The sequence below is a fragment of the Diadema setosum genome, chromosome 15, assembly GCF_964275005.1.
Source record: "Diadema setosum chromosome 15, eeDiaSeto1, whole genome shotgun sequence".
Taxonomy (NCBI): domain Eukaryota; kingdom Metazoa; phylum Echinodermata; class Echinoidea; order Diadematoida; family Diadematidae; genus Diadema; species Diadema setosum.
In genome coordinates, this window is record NC_092699.1 from 38,024,685 (window position 1) to 38,052,579 (window position 27,895).

The 27,895-nt window shown below is 37.1% G+C and overlaps 1 protein-coding gene across 1 annotated transcript; it reads left to right on the top strand.

Moving 5' to 3' along the window:
- Window positions 1–2,928: 2,928 nt before the first annotated feature.
- Window positions 2,929–27,895, top strand: LOC140238449 (delta-1-pyrroline-5-carboxylate dehydrogenase, mitochondrial-like). The gene is given in 15 exon segments (XM_072318353.1): window positions 2,929–3,105; window positions 3,107–3,138; window positions 6,597–6,714; window positions 7,223–7,315; window positions 10,703–10,750; window positions 11,821–11,976; window positions 13,944–14,171; window positions 14,855–15,042; window positions 16,520–16,593; window positions 18,471–18,667; window positions 19,439–19,483; window positions 19,780–19,865; window positions 20,690–20,878; window positions 22,580–22,698; window positions 23,629–27,895. Coding segments are annotated over 15 exon segments (1,719 nt in total). The 5' UTR covers window positions 2,929–3,075; the 3' UTR covers window positions 23,745–27,895.

Genomic DNA, 27,895 nt, shown 5'->3' on the forward strand with positions numbered 1-27,895 from the left:
AAATCAGTGTGAAGCTCTTTCAACTTATCACTAGAGGATTAACTTTTGGTCAAAAATATAAAATAAATTAATGCTTCATGAAGTATATCACTCGATGATCGAATTTCAGCTTGTACAGTCTTCATGCTACGGTAAAAAACAAAACACGGCTCTGGACAAAAATTTACTATACCGCCCTCTTTAGTACACAGCGGCTTACAGTTCCGTGTCGCGTTCCGTGCACCGAACTGGTTCCGTGCCGTACCCTCAAATCTAGAGCCAATAGCAGGCCTTGAAAAGGTCACCGCCTCCTGCACACCCATATTGGGGCATTTATCCCCCTCTCTCCTCACAGCGTGAGCCTGCTGAGCTCGGCCATTAAATACTCGGCCATATTTTCATCATGGCCCTCTTATGAGAACTGCTTCACTTTGCTGCGTGTGAACTCATGGGAAGCAACTGTCCACGATAGAGCTCATTGAGGGCATCAGAATCTACACAAAACGCACAAAGGCTTTTGAACCGACTAAGCAATCGGAAGCAGAAGGAAGAAAACAGGGGCTCACTTCTATGGAGTCCTTCCCTTGCACCATCATGTGTCCGATTGTGTACGTCACGAGTTCATTTCATTCTCACATGAGGACTTCCCTCGGCAAAAGACTTTATCCCCATTCATCTGTTGCATTTTGTAATCGGCAGAAGGAAATTCCATTCGAAGAAATAATGATAACAGAAGCGGAAACTTGTTCAGAATATTTGAAATATACATTATTAGATTGAATGGAGTTTTTTTTTTCTGACTTCTATAGTAGTGGGAAAGTGTCATCAAGATTCAAGATTCAAGATTCAACTTTATTTTCACTTCCATCAAATGAACAAAGAAATTATATACATTACATATGTACAGGATATTTGTAATACTTGCAGAACGTAATTTGACAATGTACTTGTGAAATCGTAATGTGAAATCGTAATCCCTGACTATGATATTGACTTATGATATTGTCTCGACAAATTATTTTCTAGATGATATAGTGTTTAAACATAACACATCAAAGACGTAACAATCACAATCCATATACAAAGATTCAGGCCAGTTCAGTTCAGTGCAGTTGTTGATTTTATGTTTTGTTTCTTTTTTGTTTATATGATTTTTAATGTTTATTTTTCACGGAGAATGAAAAACAAAACAAAAACAAACACCCAGAACCATTGTGCGAAATACTGGAACTGGCTAATTTTACTTGATACGTGTCTATTAGAGAAAGCAATTTATATATCATGCCTTCGGAAGGGTGTTATGACTTTCAAAGGGAAGGTGCAATGGCAAAAAGAATGAATGTTAACAAATAAACGATGTTCAAAAATGAAATGATCGATCATGCAGTAAAAGTTAGTATGAGAATTATAGGACAGTCTTAAATTCCATCAGTCAGTTAACACTCCTGTCCCAGTTATTATACCATTACGCAGGCTTGTGTAAATGTGGTTCCTTCCACGTGTCTTTCAGCAGAAACATTGATTATGATAATGACGATGATAACGATGATGAAATAATAACAACGATGATGATGATGATAATAATAACAATAATAATGATATGATAATAATGATAATAATTGTAATAATAACTTTTTAATGACAGTCCTTGCCAGAGTGCATGGTTCATACCTTCTCTACTTGGTGAAGAAAACAATGATACCAAACACTGTTTTTTTTTTTTTATTATTATGCAGTGAATGAAATGTCTATGACCCAAACGGGTGTGTTCGTTATTCCGAAGGTTCGATATTCAGAAGGTTCGTTATTCCGAAGGTTCGTTAATCTGAACACGCAAATTCCCTATACCTGGAGGTTCGTTAATCCGAAAATGAAAAAGGGTTCGTTAATCCGAACATTTGTGGCGTTATTCCGAAGGTTCGTTATTCCGAAGATTTGTTCATCCGAAAATGAAATTCGGAAAAACGAACCTTCGGAATAAGGAATCTTAGGACTGAAGAGCCTTTGGAACGAACCTTCGGAATAACGAGCTGTAACCGATACAAACAGCCTTTGCACATACAGTGCGGGGCATGGGGGGGGGGGCATTTTTCCGCCACTTCTCTACCAAACTCGGCTGTCCTAAAGCAACAAAAATCAAACAAACAATGGTAAATAAGATTAATAGATATCAGACCCTATATATTTCCTGAAAAAAAAACGAAAAAAAAAACACAACTCCTCAAAAACAAAAACGGAGACCCCAAATGCCAGACCCTGGATTTCACCCCCCCCCCCAAAAAAAAAAAAAAGAAAGAAAAGAAAAGTATGTGTGCGGGGGGGGGGGGGGGGGGGCAGTTGTTCCGGTCGTGACATATTTCTAGGAAGACAAATTTTAGGGTCAAAACACAAAACATTCATACATAGGCCTACTATTTCGAGGAAATTGGAACTGGAAATACCACTACTTTAGCGAGGCCAGCGACTTCAAAGCTCATTACCCATTGGTATATCTTCAAATTCTCTGAGGTTGATTAATACATTATCCAGCATGTTCCTAGTCCTATACTATGGATGAATTACTTAAAATAATGTTATACAATTCTTTATACATGCACGTGTATTGTGTTTAGTCTTAAGCGTGGCCCCTTCGTACAATCGCAATCATGTATTTTCCTTCCTCAATGAGGCCACTGACCTCCAGCATCTAATCAGACTCGGAAACTTGGGAAATTGCCTTCCATCACTGTAAAATTTTATTCGAATGAATTGTGAAAGAAGTAATAAGACAAGTTCCTGTGCAATCTGAACAGGTGGGAGCGCGACAACGGGCGAGTTTTCTGTGGTCGACCTTTCCCATTTGGTATTATTTACATTATGGCGCAAACCGCGGCTGTGATCGCATGCGTGTAGAGTTCGTTCTGTGTACAGTAGGCATATACAGTCATACGGCAGGTATCGATCGAGAAAGAGGCTCTAAAAAAAACCTATAGCACTGAGAGGAGGGAGTTCATGGGGGCTTTGACGAGCACAGTTGCCTGAAATTCTTACGAAGAAACTGAAAAACTGTTTTGCGAAGCCTGTCCGCTTATGTGGTAGGCGGAAGCTACACTAAAAATGCTACCAGCCGGAAAATCTGTAGCTTCAATTTACGAAGCTTGGTCACAGGATTCTGTCATGGTGAGTTGTCAATCCCCATCTGCGCAACATGATTTAGTAACAAGTAGTTTACCTACTGTAGTTGAAGCTCCTTGATCTACTGAACGGTGTTTGGTTTCACGCTCACTGAATCACTCTCTGTACCCTCTAATGGACCGTCGTAGCGTAGACCACCTAGAACTCTACTCAGTATTACTATTAATTACTCTAGCTAGTCAAAGATTTGTAGAGGGGCCATTCAAGGATTCAATCCTGAACTGAACCTGGAAAGTTCAATGTGAATTGTGATGTATCCACGGGGTGGTCAATTTATGTAAATTAATCTTGATTTTGATTGTGTAAATTCATTAATTTAAGACATTGAATAGCATTATGGCTTATGCTTCTAGACCCTAACCCCTTCGGTCTACCCTAGTTCTCCAGCACTGTTCTTTATCTTAGCACTGCTGTAGTAACTTGCCTTGCTGTAAATTGAGTAGACACATGCAGTAGTACACTTTTTTAGTTGTATTTCCAAGGTAAATTTTACACTTTTAAAGGTAGTTTACATTTCATGATTTGAGGGATGTCGGGTTATTTTCTGTTTCCAATGTGCATTTTGTACCCCCCCCCCCAAAAAAAAAAAAAAAAAATCAATAAGTCTTTCTTTAAGAGGTTCTACAATCTTTTTATAGACCACTTTAATAAGAGAGATAACTTTGCCCTAAAATTGCTTCAAAGAAACAATCTAATTCTGTTAGAAAAACTATTGCATTTTTGTCTGTCCGTCTGCATCATCTCTATCATGTCTACAGTACGTGCAATCCTATTAAAGGGACTGTACAGTACTGGTTGAGGTGGGGATTCATGTTTTGAACATTCCTAAGTGAGATAATGAAAAGCCTCTTATGAAATATGAAAGAGCATGTAATTTTTAAGAAGGATTCAACATCTATTTGATGAAAATTGGTTTTCAAATGGCTGAGATATCCAAAAAAGTGCTAATGATAAAAGGTGACATGCCACAACTTTATTAGGATCTCTTTGTTTCACCTTGTTTTTGGATATCTCAGCCATTTCAAAACCGATTTTCATCGAATAAACTTTTGATACCCCATAGAATTGCATGCTCTTTGACATCTCATCGAGTGGTTTCTGAATATCTCACAAAACGTTAAAAGCTAAATCCTCACCTCGACCAGAACTGTACACACCCTTTAAAACTGCGACCAGCCCTAACGCCACATTATAACTGTGTACAAGGAGCGCCCCAGGGTTATGTGCAATCCCCACTCAAGACTAACAATACTCATATCATGTCTAGAAATGGTATATTTTCAGTTGAGATGGGGCTTCAGGTTTCCAATGTTTTTTATGGTGATTTTCTGAGATAATGAGAAACTTCTTATATAAGAGGAATTCAAATTTTGTTTGATGAAAATTGGTTTTGAAAATGGCTAAGATATCCAAAACAAAGCAAACTAGTAGCGAAAGGTCTAGACAGAAAGATCCATCTGTCCAGAGGAGTCTTTTTTTCTTTTTTTTTTTTTGATGTTATCATTCTCCTCCGTAGACATGGCGGGGGGGGGGGGGGGGGGATTCTGTGAAGCCAGACGTAGTCTCCGCGGAACATATTCCCGACGACCAGATACAGACCGATCTTTCAGTCAATGAAAGATCGTATCCACCTTTTATTACGATTGCTTTAGTTTACCTTGTTTTGGATTATCTCTTAAAAACAGATTTTCAATTTCATTTTTAAAACAAACTTTAAAATCCTCTTAGAATTGTATGCGCTTTAAGATTTCATTGAGTGGTTTCTAATATCTCACAAAAAGTTAAAAGCTGAATCCGTACCTCAACCAATACTATTGGTGGCCTGATGAAGAAATGTAGTGGTGCTAAATGAAAGTAGACTTGTAAAGCAATCCTCTTTGAATCTAAGTTGCCTAATCGTACCACCAGATGATATATGCTTTTTAAAATTTTGGTGACCTGATAGTGACACCAATTCCTAGTGGCCCTGTGCTACCAACAATGTCGAGCCCTGATCAATGTGTACATGCATGACAATATATACAATGCAGTGTACCATAAATGAAATGGTGTCTTGTGAGTGTCTCAACACTAGACTTGGGAAGTGTATGAATTCATAGTATTATATTAAAAAAAAATCACTTGTTGGGCAGGTATTAGTTTACATAGATTATTTGTCATTGTGTTACTTGGACCAGCAGAAATTGGCACTCATGCACTTTTGTATCCAAGTCATGTTCCACCTTTCTACATGATTGACTTGAAATCATTAAATTTTGCTGCAATATAAAGTAACATGCCACAGATCATCCATCAAGATTTGAACCAATCTGGCTAATGGAAGTGTCAATGTCAGCTTCGATCACTGCTGTGATGTCGCCTTATGTGAATATAACCAAAAAAGAAAAAAAAAAAGAAGAAAAAATGAACATAATCCAGAAATCACATTTTGATAGATATAAATGACAGGAAGTTTACATAATATTTGAATGTGGTCTGTATAATTTTAATCTTTAAAGTGTTGCTTTGTGGGTTTTCAAATAAGATGCAAGATATACAGTGAAAGAATGCTAGAATGAGCTAGAATGCCAAACAATGGTTTTATTTTTCTTAATCTGATATCGTTGTTATCATTGTTTATCATTATCATTATCATTATCATTGTCGTTATCATTATTATTATTATTATAATTATTATTATTATTATTATTATTATTATTATTCATTTATTTATTCCATTGTTTTGTTCTTGATCACATGACTCTTCTTTTAGTATACAATGTAGGAAGTTGGATTTCACCCAAGGTGTATCACATGTTAAGTCCTTTCTGTAGTGATTGTAATCTTACATGGCTGAGCAGTCAATCTGCACTGATGTGCAGCAAACCGGTTAGTGAGTGAAATGTCCTGTTGTAGGAAATCCAGTTAGTGAAACAAGCCAAGACTACACATTTAAAGTACAACTGTATTTACCAAGTACTGTATCAGTTGTATTGATAAAATAAATGTATGTGTTGCATATGGGAGGAGGTAATTATGAAAGTATTAGTCACCTTGTATGTGAAATTTAACAATGCAAAAAGGAAACTGAAATTCAAATCATTGAACTGGATCATCTCCCACTTTACAGTGAGAAGTGAAATCACATTCAGTTTTACTCAACATTGTATTTCTCCAATTTTATACTAGCATGTTTTATTCTCCTAATTGCAAAAACTATAGAGATTTATCTTACTTCTGCATTTTGCTGTATTTGATATGTAAAGTTAAAGGATATTTACTTTGCTACCATCTGAGATATTGTTCCATGAAATGCTGAATCCAGTGCACCTATTTTTATAAGAAATCTTTCCTGTTTTGTATTAGAATAAGGGTTACTGTCTTTGACTTTGTCTATCACATCCAGTCTTACCCATGATTATCTTATATCTTTTGTTTGCTTGTTTTTTTTCCCCAATGTGAAGCTGCAAGACTAGACCAGCACTGTCCAGTCAAGCAGCCAAGGCTAGTACTGTTAGTGTGGTCAATGAACCTATTTTAGACTATGCACCGGGCAGCCAGGAGAGACAAAAGGTCAAAGAGGTCAGTCTGTCTTGTTTTAAATAATGATCTACATTTTGAGTGCAGTGATGCAAACCATTACTTTATCGCTGTTTTTTGTTCCATTTTTGTGGGGTTTTTTTCTCCATAAATTCTGTGCACAGGTTTCATGGGAAATGCTGCTTTTCCAATATTGCATTGCTACATACAATATGACTTTTGCGGGAAGGTAAAAACACTGGTTTTTTTTTTCACCAAAAATATACCTTTTTCAGCCTTCAGAATACTGCAGAGCTGTTCACAAGATAGGCATTATCAGTGAGTGTGTCTAGTGTAACCATCAATGAAGCAATAAAGTCAGATGTCATTTAGAGCAATAGAGGAATAAAGAGCAAAATCCACAGATTTCCTCTACTGTTGCTTATTACTCTCAAGTAGTGATTTCATGAACAGATTGTATCATACAAGGAATTCAGAGACACTGCACATGACCAGGATATAGTTGTCTGAGGCTTGGTCTGTCATTATGTATTAACATTCAATCCTACAGGCCCTGAAGAAGAGATGGTCACAGCAGGAAGATATTCCATGTGTGATAGGAGGGAAGGAGATCTTTACTGGGAACACAGAGAAAGAAGTGGCTGTGAGTATTAACACTTTGAAGGCTAGTCTAGTTCTGAGTGTACTTGTACAGGTGTCAGTTGGAAATGTGTGTTTATGGAAAAGTCAGCTTGTCCAAAATGGGTTGACAATATACCAACAGGCTTGATTGCTTTAATGCCTTAGAAGAACATTGTAAAAAGGTTTAAAGGTCCTGTTTACCTTTGAAAGTGCCAGTGATTTAAAGAATGTTCGAGATATACATTTGATGTGTAGGTCAGTTGTATCACAAAACATCCTACCATCTATATATATATATATATATATATATATATATATATTTTTTTTTTTTTTTTTGCAATAAAGCCTAAAATTTAAGGAGATATCACTATTTTTCTTAATAAACCATAACTGTATACAGTTTTAATAGTCTGGAAGCATTTTTTATTATAACTATTTGTCATATTTTGTGTATTTAACAATGCTTAACATTAATTGTATTGGTTCAAATTATTTACATTCGTTGTTTTTATCTCTAACTCTCATTTTGGAACTATTTGAAGCACTAATGCTGGGTTTTTGTTTCAAATGCAAATAGTAAATTATGCCTGTAAAGAAAAATGGAAAATTTTGATGGGATGATAAAGAACTTTGTGCCATGGTAGACTAACAGTATGGTAGCTTTGTCTTGCTCCCTGCTACACAAATGAGCAGCTTCGATTGTTGATTTTTTTTATTTTTTATAACACATTATACTGTATTCCGCGATCTCAACCTTGTTCCCACAAAATCCCTTTTGTTAACGTACCATGTTAAACAGAAATTATCTTTGCATTCTGGCACATGTAAGTGTACATTGCTTTGATCAGGTAAATTAATTTGATTAACATTATAACTTGTGACCCATGCATGGAAGTGTAGAAATGTTTGTTGGCATTTAAACAAACAAGGAAACAAACAAACTAAACAAATAAACTTAGTATGAGTAATAAATGGATGAATTGTATCTCTTTTGTTCCATTCAGTTTTAGCAGTAATGCTCAATTTGCTTCTCTGCACTTGCTGTTGTTGTGGTACTGATGATTTCAAGACAATGTTTGATATAATATTTACAGGCTGTATGTTTATTTTTGCAGAGTTTGTTAGTTTGTAAGTCAGTATGTTACAGTTGGAAGGTTGTTAGTATCTAAGGACACGGAACCAGGCTCCTTGATTAATTGAATTAAATGCCATGCATGGTGTTATTTTGCAGATCTACACTCATGAATTCGGGTCATCTATGGAAATTTTATGGCCATCCACACATACAATGTAATGAACATGAAAGCCACATTCTCGGTAGATTGCAGACATACATGTAATGTGTACAGGGATTGAATTAAATAGTATCATATGACCAGCATTGATATTATTCATTCTTGAGAGATGAACTTATAAACCTCTCTCGTGATATCTTTGTGTTATCAAGAATAATGATTAAAAAAAAAAACACTAGAAAGGCACTCTGAGAGCGCAGACCTCCGCCAAGCAACTACTTTCCACTGATGATATTGGTCTTCCATAGAGATCAGTGATTTCCACCCATACGTATGCATGCTGAAAAAAAAAAAATGTCCAAAAGATCTATGTTGAGTTGTAAGTTGATGTTTTTAGAATAAACATGTCATGTGGTAGATATTGCAGAATTTCACAAAATTTGTAGAATGTAACAAGTACCAGTATTGTATACCAATATCCCGTGCCATACTAGGTCTCAAAGAAAAAGAAATGCAGGATGTTTGACGTACAAATCCTGCCACTCTCTGAACCTGTCCCAGTATTCAACTACTCACCAATACACTCAACTAATTGGCATTAATCTGTGGCTATGGTATTAACAGCTCATTAGGGAGATTGCCACTGGCTCAGTAACAGGCAGTTCATCAAGTCTTCATTAGTACTGTACACTGTCTGTACATTGCAGCCTAGTATGACCCAGCCAGAGCATAACTCGTTTGTGTGTATTATGCAGCATTGTAGCAGAGAATCCAGTGACTAGAGTTGTATTTCAGATTAAGCCGAAAATTCTTGTTCTTTTGTCATATCACATGATCTGCCTTGTGACTACTATCCTACTGAGGAGTTAATCCTTCCTTCGTAACAAGCATCACTGCTTGCCAACCTGACCATACAATATTAAAGCACTACTCAATTTACTTTTGTTACACTGTATTTGAGTTTCCCAGTCTGAGCACTAATATCAGATTTCAGCCAATGAATGTTGCCTGTTTCAACCCCCCCCCCCAAAAAAAAAAAATAATAGAATAAACAAATTGAAAAAAGATTGGCATCATTCTGCAAGCATATGACATGGCCATGCTATTTAAAGACATTGTGTGCTTCTGACTTTAAATGAAATGAGATCTGTTTCTGTATTTGGTAAACATGCTATGAAAGAACCTCTGCAACTGAAGTTGAAGATTTTACATTATTAATTGAGAAAAAATGCTGGTAGCTAACATCAAGGCAGATTGTCAATTATGTTTTTCCCAGCCCACAACAATACAAGTGACAAATGCTCTTCTACTTCAGAGTGTACAAAGCTGTACATTATGGCAACTGTCTAACAAACCTATTAGTGACCAAGTTAGTAGATTTTATAATCCAATTTATTCAAGTCCGCAAGGAAAGCTACTTGAAGACTGTTTTTGCTATATAGTTACAATGACAGATGCAAGTTAAGCCCAATAGATCTGAAGTGTCAGGCATATTTCTGACATTAAATATAAAAATCAAAGTATACAAGTTTCATCTGTATTACAGATTTCTATTTCCTGACATCAGAATGTAAAAAAAAAAACCTCTGTGATTTTGAGATTGTTTTTGCTGAAATTTAAATACATAGCAAACAAGGACATGCATCTATTCTCCCTGATTTTCTCTCCAGAGTCCTATAAGATTTTTATTTGTGTGTGTGTGTGTGTGTGTGTGTAAATGTCGAGAACCTTGTTTCTGAGTTATTTATCAAGCTTTTACTTGTAGAGTCCATGCTCATCCTGTTATCGAGTATTAATGTGTAGAATATTTTGCAATGTTTTAATTTTCACAGATTTTGCCCATCAAAAATTTTGGCTCCTGTGATATATGTTGTATGATTATCTGCATTAAAGGTTGGGAAAACTTCAAACTTTTCTCATGTAAGAGACAACACTTCTTTCTCGTTTGGTCAATGGGGTTCTCGATCGCTAATTCAAACACTTGTGAATGCGTCTTGTAAGTCTCCTTGCAAAATATTAAAGGCATATAGAATAATATGATTATTTCTCTAAAACAAAACAATTTCTAAAACTAACCTATGATGCATAATACATGCTAACTTTCTATCCACATCTACAAAATGTTTCATGTGATCTGTTAATTTTTTTTTTAATATTTCTCTCTCTTTCCGCAGCCTTTTGATCATCAGCATGTTCTGGCCAATGTCCACTATGCTGACAAGGTATGGTCCAGTTTGGCACAACACATTTTGAATTTTGTTTCTACAATTCAGCAACATAAAGATGAAGCAGAATACCAAAATATAGACGATTTGCTCAAGATGTACAGTGTACTTTTATTCTAGTATGGTAACTCACACATCATTCCCAATTGCCAATTAAGTTACAAAAACTGTTGTATAAATCAGTGAGCTATATTATGAATTCAAGACATTTTACTATAATGTGTGATTTTCTAAATTTACACAGGAAAATGAATCTGTGTGTGTAGGCAGTGCATATATCTGTAGGTGTTGAACCGCTGATTTGTGTACAGAGTTGTTCTTTTTTTTTCAGGAAAATAGTGTGGTGTCCATTTTTTATGGTCGGCAATTTTGTTTCACATATCAAGTTTACAGAATGTAATTATTGTTCACTCTTTGACCACATATATTAAATTGAGGAAATCATTTAAAGAACAACAACTCAAAAGTAGTTGGTATAAGATAAATGTACAACCGATGTACTGTATAACCAGCCTGCTGTCTGCTGATATTTCACACAAACCTCGTACATAGCACTTTGCATTATCTTTAAATACAGAGTTCTATTGTTTTAACCCAGGATGGCAGGCAGATTGTGGCAAACAGGAAATTCTGAATTCGGTCAAACTTGGTGTTCTTTTTTTTTTCTTTTTTTTCTTTTTTTTTTTTTTTTTGGGGGGGGGGGGGGTCTCCAAACTAGAGTAGTGAATAATGGCAATGGAGGAGAACATACATGTGGTCTGTAGATCAACATTTCATAGGATGCAAATGTGATTTGGTCCACTTTTTTCTTCAGTAACAGGAGTACAGTAGCAGTCACTTGTAAAACATGTATTCCCAGATCATCTCATACAAGAAGCATACTATGGTATCTATCATTCACAATGTCTGTTGCTATCATAAAAGGGGAATTACTGTAACTCGGGTTGTGAAGTTTGGGAGATTTCAGCAGCAAAACATGGACCAGTACTGTAGAGCATTCACATCAAAGGGACTTTGGTTTCTTCAGCCATTTAAAAGATCATTGCACAAAATGTCTCCCTCTTTAGACTGTAGTAGAGACAGCTATCAAGACGGCCCTGGAAGTGAGAGAAGAATGGGACCGAAGACCTCTGAAAGAGAGAGTAGACATTCTGATGAAAGCAGCTGACCTCATCTCAGGGAAGTATCGGGCTGATCTCGTCGCCAGCTGCATGCTGGGACAGGTAAGGTACCTCAAAGCAGGTTGCTTGGGACTGCCTCGTTGGTAAGCACACAGCCAGTAAAAACCACCCCTATGGCCAGTGATATTTTATCTTTTGTACATGTGTGCTAAAAGAAATTTGTTGACAAAATTGTTTGCTTTAAGTGATGGCACTAGGTGAGGGCTTCAAAACTTCTACACAGAATTTTGACCTTTAACTTCTTTGACCTTTGACCTTGATTTTTGACCTGTATTGTACATTTTGCTACAAAATGCTACTCCTTCGCCATTTCTAACCCGATTTCGATTCCGTTTGCTTTATGTGATGGCACTAGGTGAGGGCTTCAATAACAAAATACTACTTAAATGACATATATATCTTTAGCTGCAACAAACTCACTGATGCTAGTCCAAAGATTTAAACTTCCAGCGGGGACATATATTACGCACTGCATAATTTCTACTTTTCCTTGTTTTCTTTTTGTGAAAATATAATAGTGTATTGGTAATTTGCAAAATAAACCATTTTATATAATATTGACTTCTGTAACTCTAGGGTGTTTTATATTGTATCCAAGCTGGGGAATTGACAATATTACTATCTAAAAGGGATGGCACATTTTCTTATCTCTCTTTCAGTAGTTCTCAATTGCAAATTCAACCACATGGGACATTGTCATAAAAGTCGAAATTGGGCATATATGCTCACATATGTGGCATATATGATATTCCCTTTTGGGTTCTGCACTTAATTCTGCTTGCTATTAAACTAGGCAATGAAATTTCTCAGTCAATATAGATATGGCAATCTGGCCACAATAGTTAATCTTCTTAAAATCATCCCTTTGGACTTATCAGTAATCAAATGGCAGACTAAGTCTTCCTGGCTGTGGACTTAATAGAAGACAACTGAAACATTCTGATTTATACAATAGTGCATGTTGGAATGCTTGTTTAAAATTTCATGAACACTTTTTCATAAAGAACAGATGCTCTGGAGCCAAATGTTGTTTCTTATGTAGATTTGATAATTCCACATAAATGTAGGGATCACACATCTGGATTTGTAATTTACAGGTAATGTTCTATAAATTACACATTGATTATAAAGTAAAAGTGGATAATCTCAAAATGGACTAATGTTAGACAGGTGTCTTCAGGTTGTAGTGTGATATGTTTTAAACTCATCAATTTTACAAGCACCATTTGTAGACATGGGATATATCATCTGCTTTTATCAGCAGGCCTTTATGTGAGCCTGTTCGTTCTTCCATGTGAGCAAGTTATGATGACTATCTGTGTTCAATAAAGCACAAACAGAATAAAGGAAAGCATGATGGCACTTATTGAATGATTGGACAGAGTGTAATGCACTCTCCATCGCTTTGATGGGTTTGTTAGCAGTCAATGTTCCCATATATGAAGGTCATTGTAGTATGCTGGTAAGGCCAGATGTCTAAGCACTCTTGTGTGAAAGTACGTACTCCGCAGAGCCCCCCCCCCCCCCCCCCCCGAACCATAAAGCTGTTTGAATTTGTCATCAAATGTTAATGTAATTGAAGAACATGTAATAGGGATATGTCGCAGTCACATCATCATATTGTAGTAATATTGTATTAATGTTGCAGAAGAAATATAGGAGGAATAGAAGCAGTCACATAAGGATTTACTGTAGGATAGGAGTAATGAAACCAAGCAGTTTGTAGGTGAAAACAAGACTAAGTTAGAGTCATTTGTCGTGTTTCATGAGCCTTTGATATGGTGGCCACTAGAGGGAAAGCATTCCATAGGTAAAGGCAAGATGGGAGCTAGATTATTTCATGCAGTGGAGTTCCAAATCGAAGTCGTGTCATGTAGATGGGTTATCTGCTTGTTCATTTTTTATTTTTTTTTTGTGGGGAAAAGGGGAATGGTGGCAGTCTAAATTCATTGGTAGTTCTGCTTGATGTGACTTTGTTGATTCTTCTTCTCCCTTTCTGGTGTGATCAGGCCAAGACTGTCTTTCAGGCAGAGATTGATATAGTGTGTGAGCTGGCCGACTTCTACCGCTTTCATGGCATGTATGCCCTGGACTGGTTTGAGAACTCACAACCAATCAGCACGTCGGAGTCAACGAACACCGTTCACTGCCGTGGATTGGAGGGATTTGTGGCAGCCATTGCACCGTTTAACTTCACGGCTATTGGAGGCAACCTTGCAGGCACACCAGCAATGATGGTGAGTGTATAAAGCACTACAGTGAATATCTCTTCACACTGTCCAATCTGAATAGCCTTTGATAGATCTGAAATTTGCATATTATCAGCTTGGTTATCAGGGCATATGTCATTATCATCAAACATGTTCTTCACTAAGACTATATTGTCGGCTGAGAACCAGAAGGATGTTATTGCATTTTTTTTTTGGGGGGGGGGGAGGGGTGTTGAGTTATTGGTATCACATTGTAGAGCTTGATCTCCTCTACAGTATGGTGTCAGCTTTAAATTATTTTCATTTTCAGTAAAACAACAAGGGCATTACTTTACCTGATATTTGGAAGGATGCTTACAAATCTACACACTTTTAACTAAGTAAACTTTTCATTTCATGAAAATTGATTGTTATGTTTTTATTTACAAATCTTTTAATGCGATAGCACCCTTCTGGTTCTCAGCTACAGTTGATGGTATTTGGTTTCTTCTAACAGTGAAATGTTACACCAAAAGAAACGTTCTCTGAGCTGATCACGAATGCAAAGGAAAACAAAAGGAACAAATTCTTGTGGATACATTTAGTAAGAAAACAGGCAGTGTGGCATGTGAAAGCTAACATAAAATGGGACATTTGCCATCAGGAGAGTAATGTCTGTTTAACTTCATGTGGTCAGTCCATTGATCTATTCAATTTCATCCACTCATCAGGGAAATGCCGTCCTGTGGAAACCAAGCCCCTCTGCCGTCTATTCTTCATTCCTTGTCTTCAACATCCTACGTGAGGCAGGGATCCCTGATGGTGTCATCAACTTTGTTCCTGCCGATGGTCCAACATTTGGAGACACAGTGACCAGCAGCCCTGATCTCGCTTGTGTAGCTTTCACCGGCAGCACTGGGTAAGCTAGGATGATGGTGATGATGATGACGATGATGGTGATGTTGATGTTGATGATGTGATGATGGTGATGATGATGTGATGATGGTGATGATGATTATGGTGGTGGTGGTGATGATAATGATGATGATTATGGTGATGTTGATGGGGATGATGATGGTGATAATGATGATGGCGATGATGATGGCGATGGTGATGATGACGATGATGATGGTGATGATGATTATGGTGGTGGTGGTGATGATAATGATGATGATTATGGTGACATTGATGGGGATGATGATGGTGATAATGATTATGGTGATGATGATGGTGATGGTGATGATGATGGTGATGATAATGATAGTGGTGATGATGATGGTGATGATTTAGCTCAGGATGCTGCTCACAATATACACAAAGCTGCCAATTTTTAGACTGTGGATAATGATGAAGAATGCATGTCGGTATTCAAACATATGCTAGCAGGGGATTATTTGCATTGGGCATGATTTCCTTAGCCCTCATCACAGAAGTAGTTTAAATGAAATGTATGGTTTAAAGGTAGTCCATGGACTGAAACAAGCAGAATATGACATCCTTTGCACATACACTTATCAATGTGCATTCATCATTAGGATGTCTATTGGTATACCAAGAATGAGAGAGATGGCTTGAAGTCCCCTCCAAAGGATGAGACAATGATGATAGAGTGCCTTGCATTGGGGAACAACCACTGCTACCAAGGGAGGGTAAACATGGTGATTGATTTTCCATGGTCCTGTACACTGAGCTACGCTAGCTCATTTTATGCAATCAAATTTGCACAATCTATGAACTAGATTGAACTAGTTATGTGGAGTGTGAAATACTGTAAAACGAGGAATGTTCGTGTGCATTTTAATTTCACGAATTTCGCGAGAGCCAAGATTTGCAAAATTAAAATACTAAGTAGATGTGAAAGTTCATGTCTACCTTATACGCATTGAATGTTAGAGGCAACTCGCAAAAATTTCATGCCGTGAAAAAGGCCTTCGGTTCCAATTCACGAAAATGTAATGCCGCGAAAATATAGTGTTTTACAGTAGAGTGCTAGACATGCTTTGCAAGTATGCCAGAGTTTTGTACAGTAGGTGGGAGATATTCCTGATGAGAACTTCACATATTCTATTGGTAGAAATCCACCTCCCAAGAGGCTTCAACCCCAAACCCATGTGGTTGGGGGTCAATCTGTAGGGTTGTAGGTGCTCTCTGGTGCTACAAGTGTATCTTAACCTTAATTTTGAACATTATGACAAAAGTAAGGTTGATCGGGAGAAAGAAAAAAATTAAGCAGGAAAAAATACATGTTATGTGGGAGATACACATCTACAAAGAGTGGGAGAAATTCAAACTAAATCCTAAAAACTAAATTCTGCAAAAGTGTGTAGACTTTGACAATGTGTGAAATTCTATGAAATTATGTTTGCTTGTCTACTTATTTGTTATGCATCTTACAGAACATTCAAGAGGCTATGGCAACAGGTTGGTGAGAACCTAAACATCTACAAAACATTTCCAAAGATTACTGGAGGTGAGACTGCAATGAAGGCATCATTTTATTTAGTCCTTATTCTAGGTTCTGTTACTTTAAGGTAGATTTTCTTTTTCTGTTTAATTTTATTTGTTTTCATTCATTCTCTGTTTTTTCTGTGTAGTCACATGTAGTCTATCTTTTAAAGAGTAGTCAGAATTCTCAGTCAAACATATTGAATGTGAATGTAGTTCATGCAAGTATCATTTATCTTGATCACAAATTAATTGAATCAAGTAACTGGAAATAAACTCACTGTTTGCGACGTTTCGCCAATTATCAATTGGCGAAACCAATTACCAATTACCAATTATCAATTCGCCAATTATCAATTGGCTTCTTCGGGCGAATGAAGCTCCTGGGAGCTTCATTCGCCTGAAGAAGCCAATTGATAATTGGCGAAACGTCGCAAACAGTGAGTTTATTTCCAGTTACTTGATTCAACTAATTTGTGATCTTGTACTTCGACTGGAGGAATGAGAAAAATTTACATCAGTCTATCATTTATCTTGCTTCTTAACAGATGGTGCAGATGAAATTCACAATCACTTGGTTTTGTCTGTTGTATCAAAACCACAGTTGTCCTAGCAGTATAAGTTTTGACAAAATAAAGATTTTTACAGTGTTAATTAGTATCTAAGAATACAAACATGATACAACAAACCAGTCATAGATAAAAATGAAAACTTTTCTGAGGAAATATAAGTTTCTAGAAAATGCCTCAAGCACTCAAAAAAAAAAGTATTCAAATGCAATATTTCTCTCTTTATTCTATAATAAATGAGAAGGCTTTTAAAACGAGCCCCAGTATCTCCTTATTGTTTTATTTTTATTTTTTATTGTCCCCGCCGAACAAGTTCGAGCAGGGGACTATGAAACGGGCTCCGTACGTGTGTGTGTCCGTGTGTCCGTCCGTCCGTCCGTCCGTGTGTCCGTCCGTCCGTGTGTCCGTGTGTGCGTCCGTGTGTGATCAAAATGTTCAAAATGCTACTCCTTCGCCATTTCTAACCCGATTTTGATTCTGTTTGCTTTATATGATAGCACTAGATGGGAGCTTTGAAACTTCTATACAGAATTTCAGTTGTGACCTTTGACCTTGACCTTTGACCTATATTGTACATTTTGCTTCAAAATGCTACTCCTTCGCCATTTCTAACCCGATTTTGATTCCATTTGCCTTATATGATGGCACTAGGTGAGGGCTTCAAAACTTCTGCACAGAATTTTGACCTTTGACTTCTTTGACCTTTGACCTTGATTTTTGACCTATATTGTATATTGCCTACAAAATGCTACTCCTTCGCCATTTGTAACCCGATTTTGATTCCGTTTGCTTTATGTGATGGCACTAGGTGAGGGCTTCAAAACTTCTACACAGAATTTTGACCTTTGACTTCTTTGACCTTTGACCTTGATTTTTGACCTGTATTGTACATTTTCCTACCAAATGCTACTCCCTCGCCATTTTTAACCCGATTTCGATTCCTTTTGCTTTATGTGATGGCACTAGGTGAGGGCTTCAAAACTTCTACACAGAATTTTGACCTTTGACTTCTTTGACCTTTGACCTTGATTTTTTTACCTATATTGTACATTGGCTACAAAATGCTACTCCTTCACTATTTCTAACCCGATTTCGATTCCGTTTGCTTTATGTGATGGCACTAGGTGAGGGCTTCAAATCTTCTACATAGAATTTTGACCTTTGACCTCTTTGACCTTTGACCTTCATCTTTTTACCTATATTGTACATTTTGCTACTGAATGCTACTTCCGGCGGGGACATATATTACGCACCGCGTAATTTCTACTTTTCCTTGTTTCTTGTATTTTTTTGCGGAAGAGAGCATTAAATGATAATTATTTGATTCATACAGAATGTGGAGGCAAGAATTTCCACTTGATCCACCCCACTGCGGATGTGGAATCATCCATCATCGGCACGCTGCGTTCAGCCTACGAGTTTGGCGGCCAGAAGTGTTCAGCTTGCTCCAGACTGTATGTACCAGAGAGCATGTGGCCAGCTTTCAAGGAAAGCCTTATTGAAAAACAGAAACAGATCAAGTTAGGCTCGGTAAGTCCCATCTCTCTTGATTAGCACAGATAATCCTTTAATTCTGTAGCAACCAGAAGTTTCTTGCAACATCAAACTGTCTTCAATGGAGGAAGCAGTACGTTGGATGTTATGATTGGAGATTAGATTACAGAATAGGGTCACATAAGGACATATATTTGGCAAAGAAAATCAAACAATTTCACAATCACACATCTAAACATACTCGTACATTCATACATACATACATACATTAAACCAGAGCATCTCGCTGTTTTTTTTTTTTGTTTGTTTGTTTGTTTGTTTGTTTTTTTTTGTCTGAAGGAACTGTCACAGGCATTTCAGGTGTTTGAGGATTGAAAGGATTGAGATTCTGCTGCCACAGCTAGAACATTGTAGTTCTTAACCCGCTTGCAGTATGTTTCTGTGGCTTCGTGCAGTATTTTAGTTCATAAAGTGTGTATCGTTGATCTATCTATTAATCATACAGTTGAAGGGTACAGTATTTTTATTTTAATAGTGTTTTGGAGGTAGCTGTGATAAAAAGTTCATGGACATACATACTCAGTTTGGACTCAAGCTAATAATCTCCTGATTTCTAGACAGGCGTTGTATCCACTAGACTACCAAGCTTTTACCCGACACCCAGTGATGGGTCCAGTCCTTATAGCTGTGGTTAGTGCATATTTATTCAATTAATGAATTCTTGCGTCATGTTTATTTTGTTGCAACTGATTGACTAATTGCCCTTTATCAGCGTGAAATCTTTTTCTTGTCTGCTTTACTCCTCAGCCTCTGGATTTCACCTCTTTCTTATCAGCTGTCATCAATGAACCTGTGAGTCATGTTTTTATACACAACATCAATAAATGTCATCAAATGTGCCTTTCACCCCAAATGCTTGTAATGGTAGCAACCAAAGCTATCTAAAGTGTTTCCAATTTCATGTTTCCCCTTTTATTTCTCTGAAGTAAGAAGAACTTATAGATATATGTTTGAAGATTTGTGTTAACTTGGATTGTCTTGGGAAGTAATGTATGCGTGATGCAATTGTAAAATAGAGAATACTGATCAAATCTTGTAACAATAGTCCCACATATTGAGGATGTACTGGTATGTTGTTTATTTTGCAGGCATACAAGAAAGTCAAGAGCTATGTGGATTATGCCAAGGAATCACCCAACTTGAAGGTCTTGGCTGGAGGGACTTGTGATGACAGGTAACACAATTGTTATTGTTTGAGATGTGAGACTGATTGCTGTTTATGTAGCTAACTATCATTTCAGATTTACCTTGACTACAGTAAAATTTTCATGATTTTAGCCAAGATTTGCAAAAATAAAGTGCATGTAAACATCTTTATCTGCTCTGTAGCGTAAAGGAGGTTCGCACTGGATGGAAATGCATAGCATATCATTTCCAGTACATATTTGATGTGCGCTCAGGAGGAATGAACAGTTTACTCCTCCCAAGCAATAGCATTGATCTAATTCTTACACACTACTGTAGTATGCGTGCTTGTGTGTACAGTACAGCTCAGGCCAGGTTTAGTGCTTTCGAAGCCAGCTACTAGTACGCATACTACATTGTAGTACACATTCATGTTTGCTTGTTTGTTTGTTTGTTTGTTTGTTTTTTAACTATGTGTGTCTGATAGTTCACACTCAGTTTTGTTGTGTGTTTTACATCAACCAGCAGTGTGTGTTCAGCAAATCCCTTTATTACTAGTTCATGCAGTATATTCATATTTTTTTCATGGTCTGCAATTTGCAAAAAATCCTGCTGAGAAAACGGTTGCTGCCTCAAGTTGTGAAAGTTTCATGCCTGCCAATGTTTCAGGTTTTGTAGTACTTTGTGTATATGTTTTTGTGTATGTTCTGAAAGTTGATGCTTCATCTGTATATTGAAACAGGCATACATCAAATGATTCTTGTAGACATATTTCTATCACAAAATGTCACAGAGACTTGCCTTTCAGTGAGTATTTTCTGTCCAAATGGAAGATTTACAAAATTATGTTTTGTCCAATTTTTCGCCTTGCAGAGTTGGTTATTTTGTGGAGCCCACGCTAGTAGAGGTGTCCGATCCAAGTGACCGCATCATGAAGGAAGAGATATTTGGACCGGTCATTTCAGCCTACGTCTACCCTGACAACAAGTTTGATGAAATTGTGAATTTCATTGACAACACGTCAAACTATTCTCTGACTGGAGCCTTGTTTGCTGGAGACAGGTTTGGAAAATTTCTTGATTCTTCTATTGATTTTTATACTGAAAAATTGCAATTCAACAATTTGCATTATGGAAGTAAAGTTTCACTTCACATTAACATATGTTTTGTGTAGCATATGTTTGAATGCAGTACAGTTGATATTTCTGCTGTCTTTCAGTCACTTTTTATAGAAGTCGAGATCTGCTGTCAATCAATTAAAGACAATATTGCAAGAGTTTCAAGTGATTGCAAGCTAGTTTAATGTTCAGGCAGCTTTTGATTAGTAATTGACATCAATATTCAATTCAATATGAAGGCTTGAATCTTGTCCTGTATGTGATATGAAGCCATTACTTCAGCAGGCATAGCTCTTTTCCCATGACAATTAGATTCAAACCAAATTTCTTAAGTGAACAATAAAATAGAACTGAACTGAACTGAACAATAGACACAACCGAGCAGCACTTTTCACTGCATCTCAAGGTTGATGGGATCTCTTCAGATCAGGAATATCTTATTTAACTCACTGAGCCAGTACCAGTAGTTGATGATTAAAACTATGAACTCCCTTGCATTCTAACTTTTAATGTGCCGCTTGATGTTATTGGCATGTGGTTCATCAAAACAAGATTTACCTAAATATGCATGCGGCAAACTGACTCGGATGTAATAATTTCTTGCAAGATGTGTTGTGCCTGGCAGAGAGGTGTTATAACGGTTGCTGTCTGGACCATGAACTGTCAACCACTTCTGAATGGGACGCACCATCAATCTCACTCTTGCCATAACTTGCCGTGATTATTCTGAACCGCCCTCGTCTGTTGAACTATTTCTCCTCGTCTATCCTCACAATACCTTTTGATGCTACTAAAGCTGTGTTTACACCATGTTCCCGGCGGCCACGGCAACCCCATTTGCCCAACACGCAGTGCGTCATGGGTAGATGAGACATTTTCCTGTTTTCCCCTCTTCGTATTCTAGTCTTGTTCGTTCCAGTCCTCGCCCCGGTAAACATATAGCTATCAGACACTGTTCTCACTGCATCTGATCAGGCTAGACTGTCAATATTTTCCATCGCGTCCCTCTACGGACTGCCTCCAAGTTGTGTTACAGTCTATTATATGCCGCTGTGTTTCGTTGCCTTCACCCTGTTTTATCACGGCATACAAAATTCCTCATTAACACCAGGACTGCCGTGGCAAATTTTTTTAGAGTTTAAAAATCTGACACGGCATCCATTGCAATCACGGCAATCAAGGCCTGCCACGTTTGACAATCCCGTCTCACTGCGTTGTTTCACGTCCATCGCGTTTTTTCCAAGGTGGCCTGAAACGGGGCTGCCGTGATTGCTGAGAACATGGTGTAAATGTGTAGACGCAGCTTTACCAAACCCTCTCTACCCTCTTGTGTCACCCATATTCTCTCATACTTCTCCTCACGTAGACCTTTTTCAGAAATCACTGGTTTTCAGAATTTCACATGGTACACAGACCTCAAGCTTCAATGTGATGAAATGAACTCACTTGGCAGTTTCTGCATTTGCGCAAAAGTATTAAGAGGAATATGCAATCCTCTTTCATTTATAGTTTATTTCAAAGTGTATGGGCTGATCAGCTGGAAAAGTAATTCAATTGATTCGTTATTGCCTAGCTACGTATTATCATTGTTGTCACTGGTTGAGATTGAAACTTATTTGTTTTAACCCATATCTTTTTCTAACAGTGATGTGATTGACAGTGCCTGCTCAGTCCTGCGTGATACAGCTGGAAATTTCTATGTGAATGATAAGAGTACTGGATCAGTCGTAGGACAGCAGCCCTTTGGAGGTGCAAGGAATTCAGGTATGACTGACAACAGTCATCATTTTACTTTCTTTACACTCACTTTTTTTTTCAGTTCCATGAGCATTGAATGGACAGTCAGGGACAGGTGTTAGTTAGGAAGACAAATCAATTCTCCTGATGTGTAAGATGGCTTTTGTTTATGTTTTTATGAGTGGCTGTTCAGTATAACAAATGAAAGGTGGTTGCAAGAGGCTCTTTACAGTTTCAGGAAAGTGGTAATTGTCTTCTTAGATATCAAAAGAATACTGCAAGATTATTCTTGATCTCTAAGAAATTTTATCAAAAAAGTAACAATTTTGTATTCCTTTTTTCTTGACTACATTCTGTTTTCATTGTCTGTTTCCTGAATTTGTCTTCTATCTTGAAAAAGCACCAACAATGTGGGTCTCATCTCCAAAAGATGTAAAGATAGAAATTCTTGCAAAAATAATATCTTCTTGTCGCAACAGCCAGTCAGGGATCAGGATTCTTGTCATTATTGTGAAACTTACCATGGTAGCAAACAGTTGCTATCGTCATGGAAACTTTCTATGACATGGAGCCCAGGTAGGTTACTATAAAACATGATATATTTGCGGCATGACATTTTTGCGAACTGGAGCCAATGGCCTTTTACACGGCATGAAATTTTCACGAGTTGCCTTTAACATTCAATGCATATAGTGTAAAAAAGAATGTGTATGTTAATTTCGCGAATCTTGGCTTGCGAGAAATTCGTGAATTTAAAATGCATGCACACATTCCTTGTTTTACAGTAGCTTATCAGAAAATTTGGATTAGTTATGGAGTTTAAGTGTGCTTTACTCGTAAATCGTTATCCTAAATACAATATCTCCATGATTATGTAATGAAAGTGATACTCACCAATTGTGACAGCCTTCATATAGATACAAGATATGCATATCTGCTTTATCTCTTTCCTTTCAGGTACAAATGACAAACCTGGTAGCGCCCTCTACCCACTTCGCTTCGTGTCTCCACTGACAGTGAAGACGACACACAGCCCACTGAGGGAATGGCGTTACGCACACATGGCAGAATAAGGTCCTTCTCTCTGAGAGAAAGATAGGGAGCTGCTCCATAATGCTGCCAGCTGTGACCTGTTGCTACCATCTGTGTCTTGTTTGCTACCCTCTTTGACCTGCAGCTGTAGTAGGGCCCTGTTTCATAAAGCTGTTCGTAAAATTACGAACAACTTACGAGTGACTGGTGATCAGTTCTGATGTGCTATACTTATCAGAATTTCCATAATTCAGCACAAGAACTGATCACCAGTCTCTCGTAAGTTGTTCGTAACTTTACGAACAGCTTTATGAAACACCCCCACTAGTGTTGCTGCACATGTTGTCATATGACCTGGTGTTACCTTCCCCTCCTTGTTCACAGACCAGCAGAAAACATATACCCCGGTATTACAACTCTCAGTTTGTGGTATGCTATTAGTATGGGTGTACTTCTTTAAAATCATTTCATTCTTTATTTTTGTTGTTGTTGTTGGGGGTAGTCTAGAATCCATGTAGGTGGAGGATGCACTCATTGAATCTAAAGGAGAAAGCTGATTTGATAGTTAATGGCAGAGTGCATTTGATTCAATTTCACAAGATGGTTGATTATTACGTAATAGGAGGATAAATGTGTCACCTCTGGTATAGATCATAGTTGTCATTATAGAGGTCAAACCAATGTTGACAGTAGGAATGCAATTGTTTGTTTCTTGTATGTGATTTTTTTTTAAAGTATCTTTTTAATTTGAAATTTAGTGTTTGTATCCAGTACATGATTTTCTTTTTAAACCTATTTGATTTGAAATGGTCAAATCTTTGGTCTTCCTTGCCTGAACATTTGTGTCACATTAATCACCAGTTAAAAAAAAGTGGAAAATGTTGAGATAACTTGAAATGTAACTGAGGCCAGAGCATGATCAAGCATGAATTCAAGATTTCTGATTTTTGTAATAGTGATTGGACAATCCTGTTGATATCGATTTCCATATGTTTGGAGATGATATACCAACCACAGTTGAGCAAAACTGCAGGAATTTCTGAAGACATGGACTTGAAACTTTATGAATGCAATTGTGCCGTGTGACATAACTTATCATGAGTGATTATTATGATTTTTGTAAAGATGTTCTTTTCAAATTTAAAGTTATAAATTGTCCTATGTAATGGCTGTTTCATTTATTTTGTCTTCAAGTAATAGTGCTGCTTTGTTGACTCTTTCATTTCAGTTCTTTTTTTTTTTTTAATGAAAGAGAAACCTTTTGTCTGTTGGTTTCGTTTTTTTGCAAGTAAGTGTCATTGGAATTGACTGGTAAGTTTAACTAAGTCAAGAAAGTTACAAGAGCTGGCAAAGTTACAAATACGAGGACGTTTATCTGTTTTATAGGTAAGTGAAAATGACAGGATGATACAGCCCTTGGAGTTATGAGATCGTTGATATTGGTGTAATAAGCAGAGTTGAATGCCAAATATGATACGCCTTTAATGATGTGGAATTATTTTAACCATGTTGCGTGAGCTCTGGCGCTAAATATTTGGATGTTTTCATGCGCAACGTACAATGTCCCATCTATCCTTACTGGTAACCATTTGTTATGATGCTTGTCTTCTGTGGGATGAAAATCATTTTGAACTGTCAGCCCTCCTTTTCTTTCTGGTATAATTCCTTCCAGAAGACATTTACATTGAAATTGACATCTTTATATGGGAGGAGCACAGTGATGCCAATATGAAATACTGTGCAACCAGAAATGTTCACGTGCATGAAACTATTAGGAATCTCACGAGGAGTCACAATTCCCAAAAGTAAAATGCATGTGAAAGTTTTTGTCTATACAATTATGTAGTTTACTCATAATTTTTTTCATGGGTGGGAATTCACAAAAGTTTAATGCTGCAAAAAACAGTCAGTCGGCTCCAATTTGGCTGGTACTTTTAATAATTTTGATATTTGAAACTGTATTGTGTTTTGTTGACATGAATAGTGTGTAATTATATGATACTGAATATGTGACAGAAGAGAAGATTTTGCCGTTAACCATGTTGTATACCTCTGACCAACAACAGGACATTATGGAAAAGTCTATTACTTATCTCAGCAAGTAAACTTCAAAGTGGACACAAGGCTTAATGTTGATAAATGGCAAAAAACTGACTAGAGTGTATTTATCTGTCATGAGGTCTGAACAACACCACTATCCTCTTGCTCTCTCTCTCTCTCTCTCTCTCTCTCTCTCTCGCCATCTCATTAGCCATATTTTGTTTAACCTGTTGAGGACGAGTCCTGGAGTATACTCGGGCGGGTGTCTTTGTGAAATGCGTGTTGTTGCAAAATAAGTCTGTCCTTAACGGGTTAGCAGTTGACTCAAAACTGATGTTTTTAAAAGATTTTAACAGCCTTACATGCATGAATGTCCTGTTGGAGATGAATTACTGTAGAAATCATGGTTTGCCAGTATGGTTTAGGCTTTAACCCCCCCCCCCCCTTTTTTTATTCTCTTGTACAATGGTGTAGATTTGGTGTCTTGTCACAGACAAGGATAATTGCCTGTGTTCTCTTTCCCTGCTGAAATGGCTTCTACTACTTTCAGAGAGTTGTTTGCCTCTCAGCTGCATTTTTTGAATCTGAAAGAGCTGTATAGATTGTTAACAGGTGACAATTATAAAAGAAAAAGTGATGAATTTTCGTTGAAGCCAACTTAATTGTAATTACAAGCCAAGAACTACTGATACCCTACCATTATGCACAATCTGAAATTTATATATTCAATTCAATTCAATTCAATTCATTTTCATATTTCTCAAGGAAGGAATGTACATCAAATGTGATAAAATGAAGTGAATCATAATTTTGGCTTGGATGCACAGTAAATCAATGTAAACATATAAAACATGGCAGTCAATCTTTGTAGGTTGGCTCTATGTATAAATTCTAAAGAAATATGATGGAACCTACTTCAAAGCAAGCTTGTTAAACGTAGGTATATATTAGCTACTAGTATCTTCCAAAGTGAAAATCATTCACCTTTTGTGTAATTGACAATAAACATGTTGCTTAGATGTCAACCAAGCAGAGTACCACTTACAATGATCTTTCACCCCAATGACCCTTCACCCCATGTCCAGCCATACATTCAGCTAAAGCTTGTAGACATTCTATGAGTACCTGGTATTTCTTTGGTTTGTGACACATATGATTCTGATGCGAAGACAAGTAGCAAGCATTGTTGTGTGAGGGCGAGTTCTGTTACATCATGGATATGTGGTCAACTCTATTCATGAGAAATGTATCAATTGATAAAGGGTGAATGTACTTATACCAAGTTAACACCCCGCAACCCTTAGAAAAAGATCACATCCATTGATCCAGGAGCTTCGGGAAATTGATGTTGTTGCAGATGTTAATGTTGATGTGGGAGATAAATGGTCAATTGTGTGTGAGTATGTTTTGAAGGTCTACTGTGCTGATGGTAGAGTTTTCATTAAGATTAGGTTGCTGCAAAGACGTGAATGTTTGTATGTAACTTCTCAGTGTAGTGAAATGGTTGGTGAAAAGTCAGTTGATGTTCAGAATGGTCCACAAGTTTGTCTTAGGGTCTATATAAGTCAGCAAGAATGTACAAAGGTTTGAAGGTTTCAGATTATAATAATAATGATTCCCTTTCTTACAGCATCAAATTGTGTGAAATACTGAATTTTCCAGTGATCCACTACTATTCTAAGAAACAATTTCTGAATTAGGATCTTGAAGTATGTGGCAGCAGGGTGGCAGTAATGTATCAAGCACCAAGCAGGAAGAGAAGTAAAGTAAAGAAAGAGGTTGATATGATCATTTGCTGAACTTTTGCTGATTTTTTTTTTCATCATGCATGTGCACGTGTGTTTACATGTGTTCTTAATTTCTTTCATGAACAGTGAAGACTACTTTTCTAAATACAAAAGTAGGTCCTACCTATGCTATAGATTTATGTTCAAATTTGCAATAATCTTTAGAAGGTTGCTGACAGGATTCAGTGTGCTTGTGCCATTTTTGTTTTCTTCTAAAGAAATAATATTTTTGTTTGTGTTATCCCAAGCTTCAGATAAGTCTGATTGTTCAAATCTCTGCATCAAAGTAATTGTGCAGAAATTTTTCAGGTCACATTTTGAAGTACAGACAGTGATTCCAAACTGAATTAAATTGTTTCCCACTA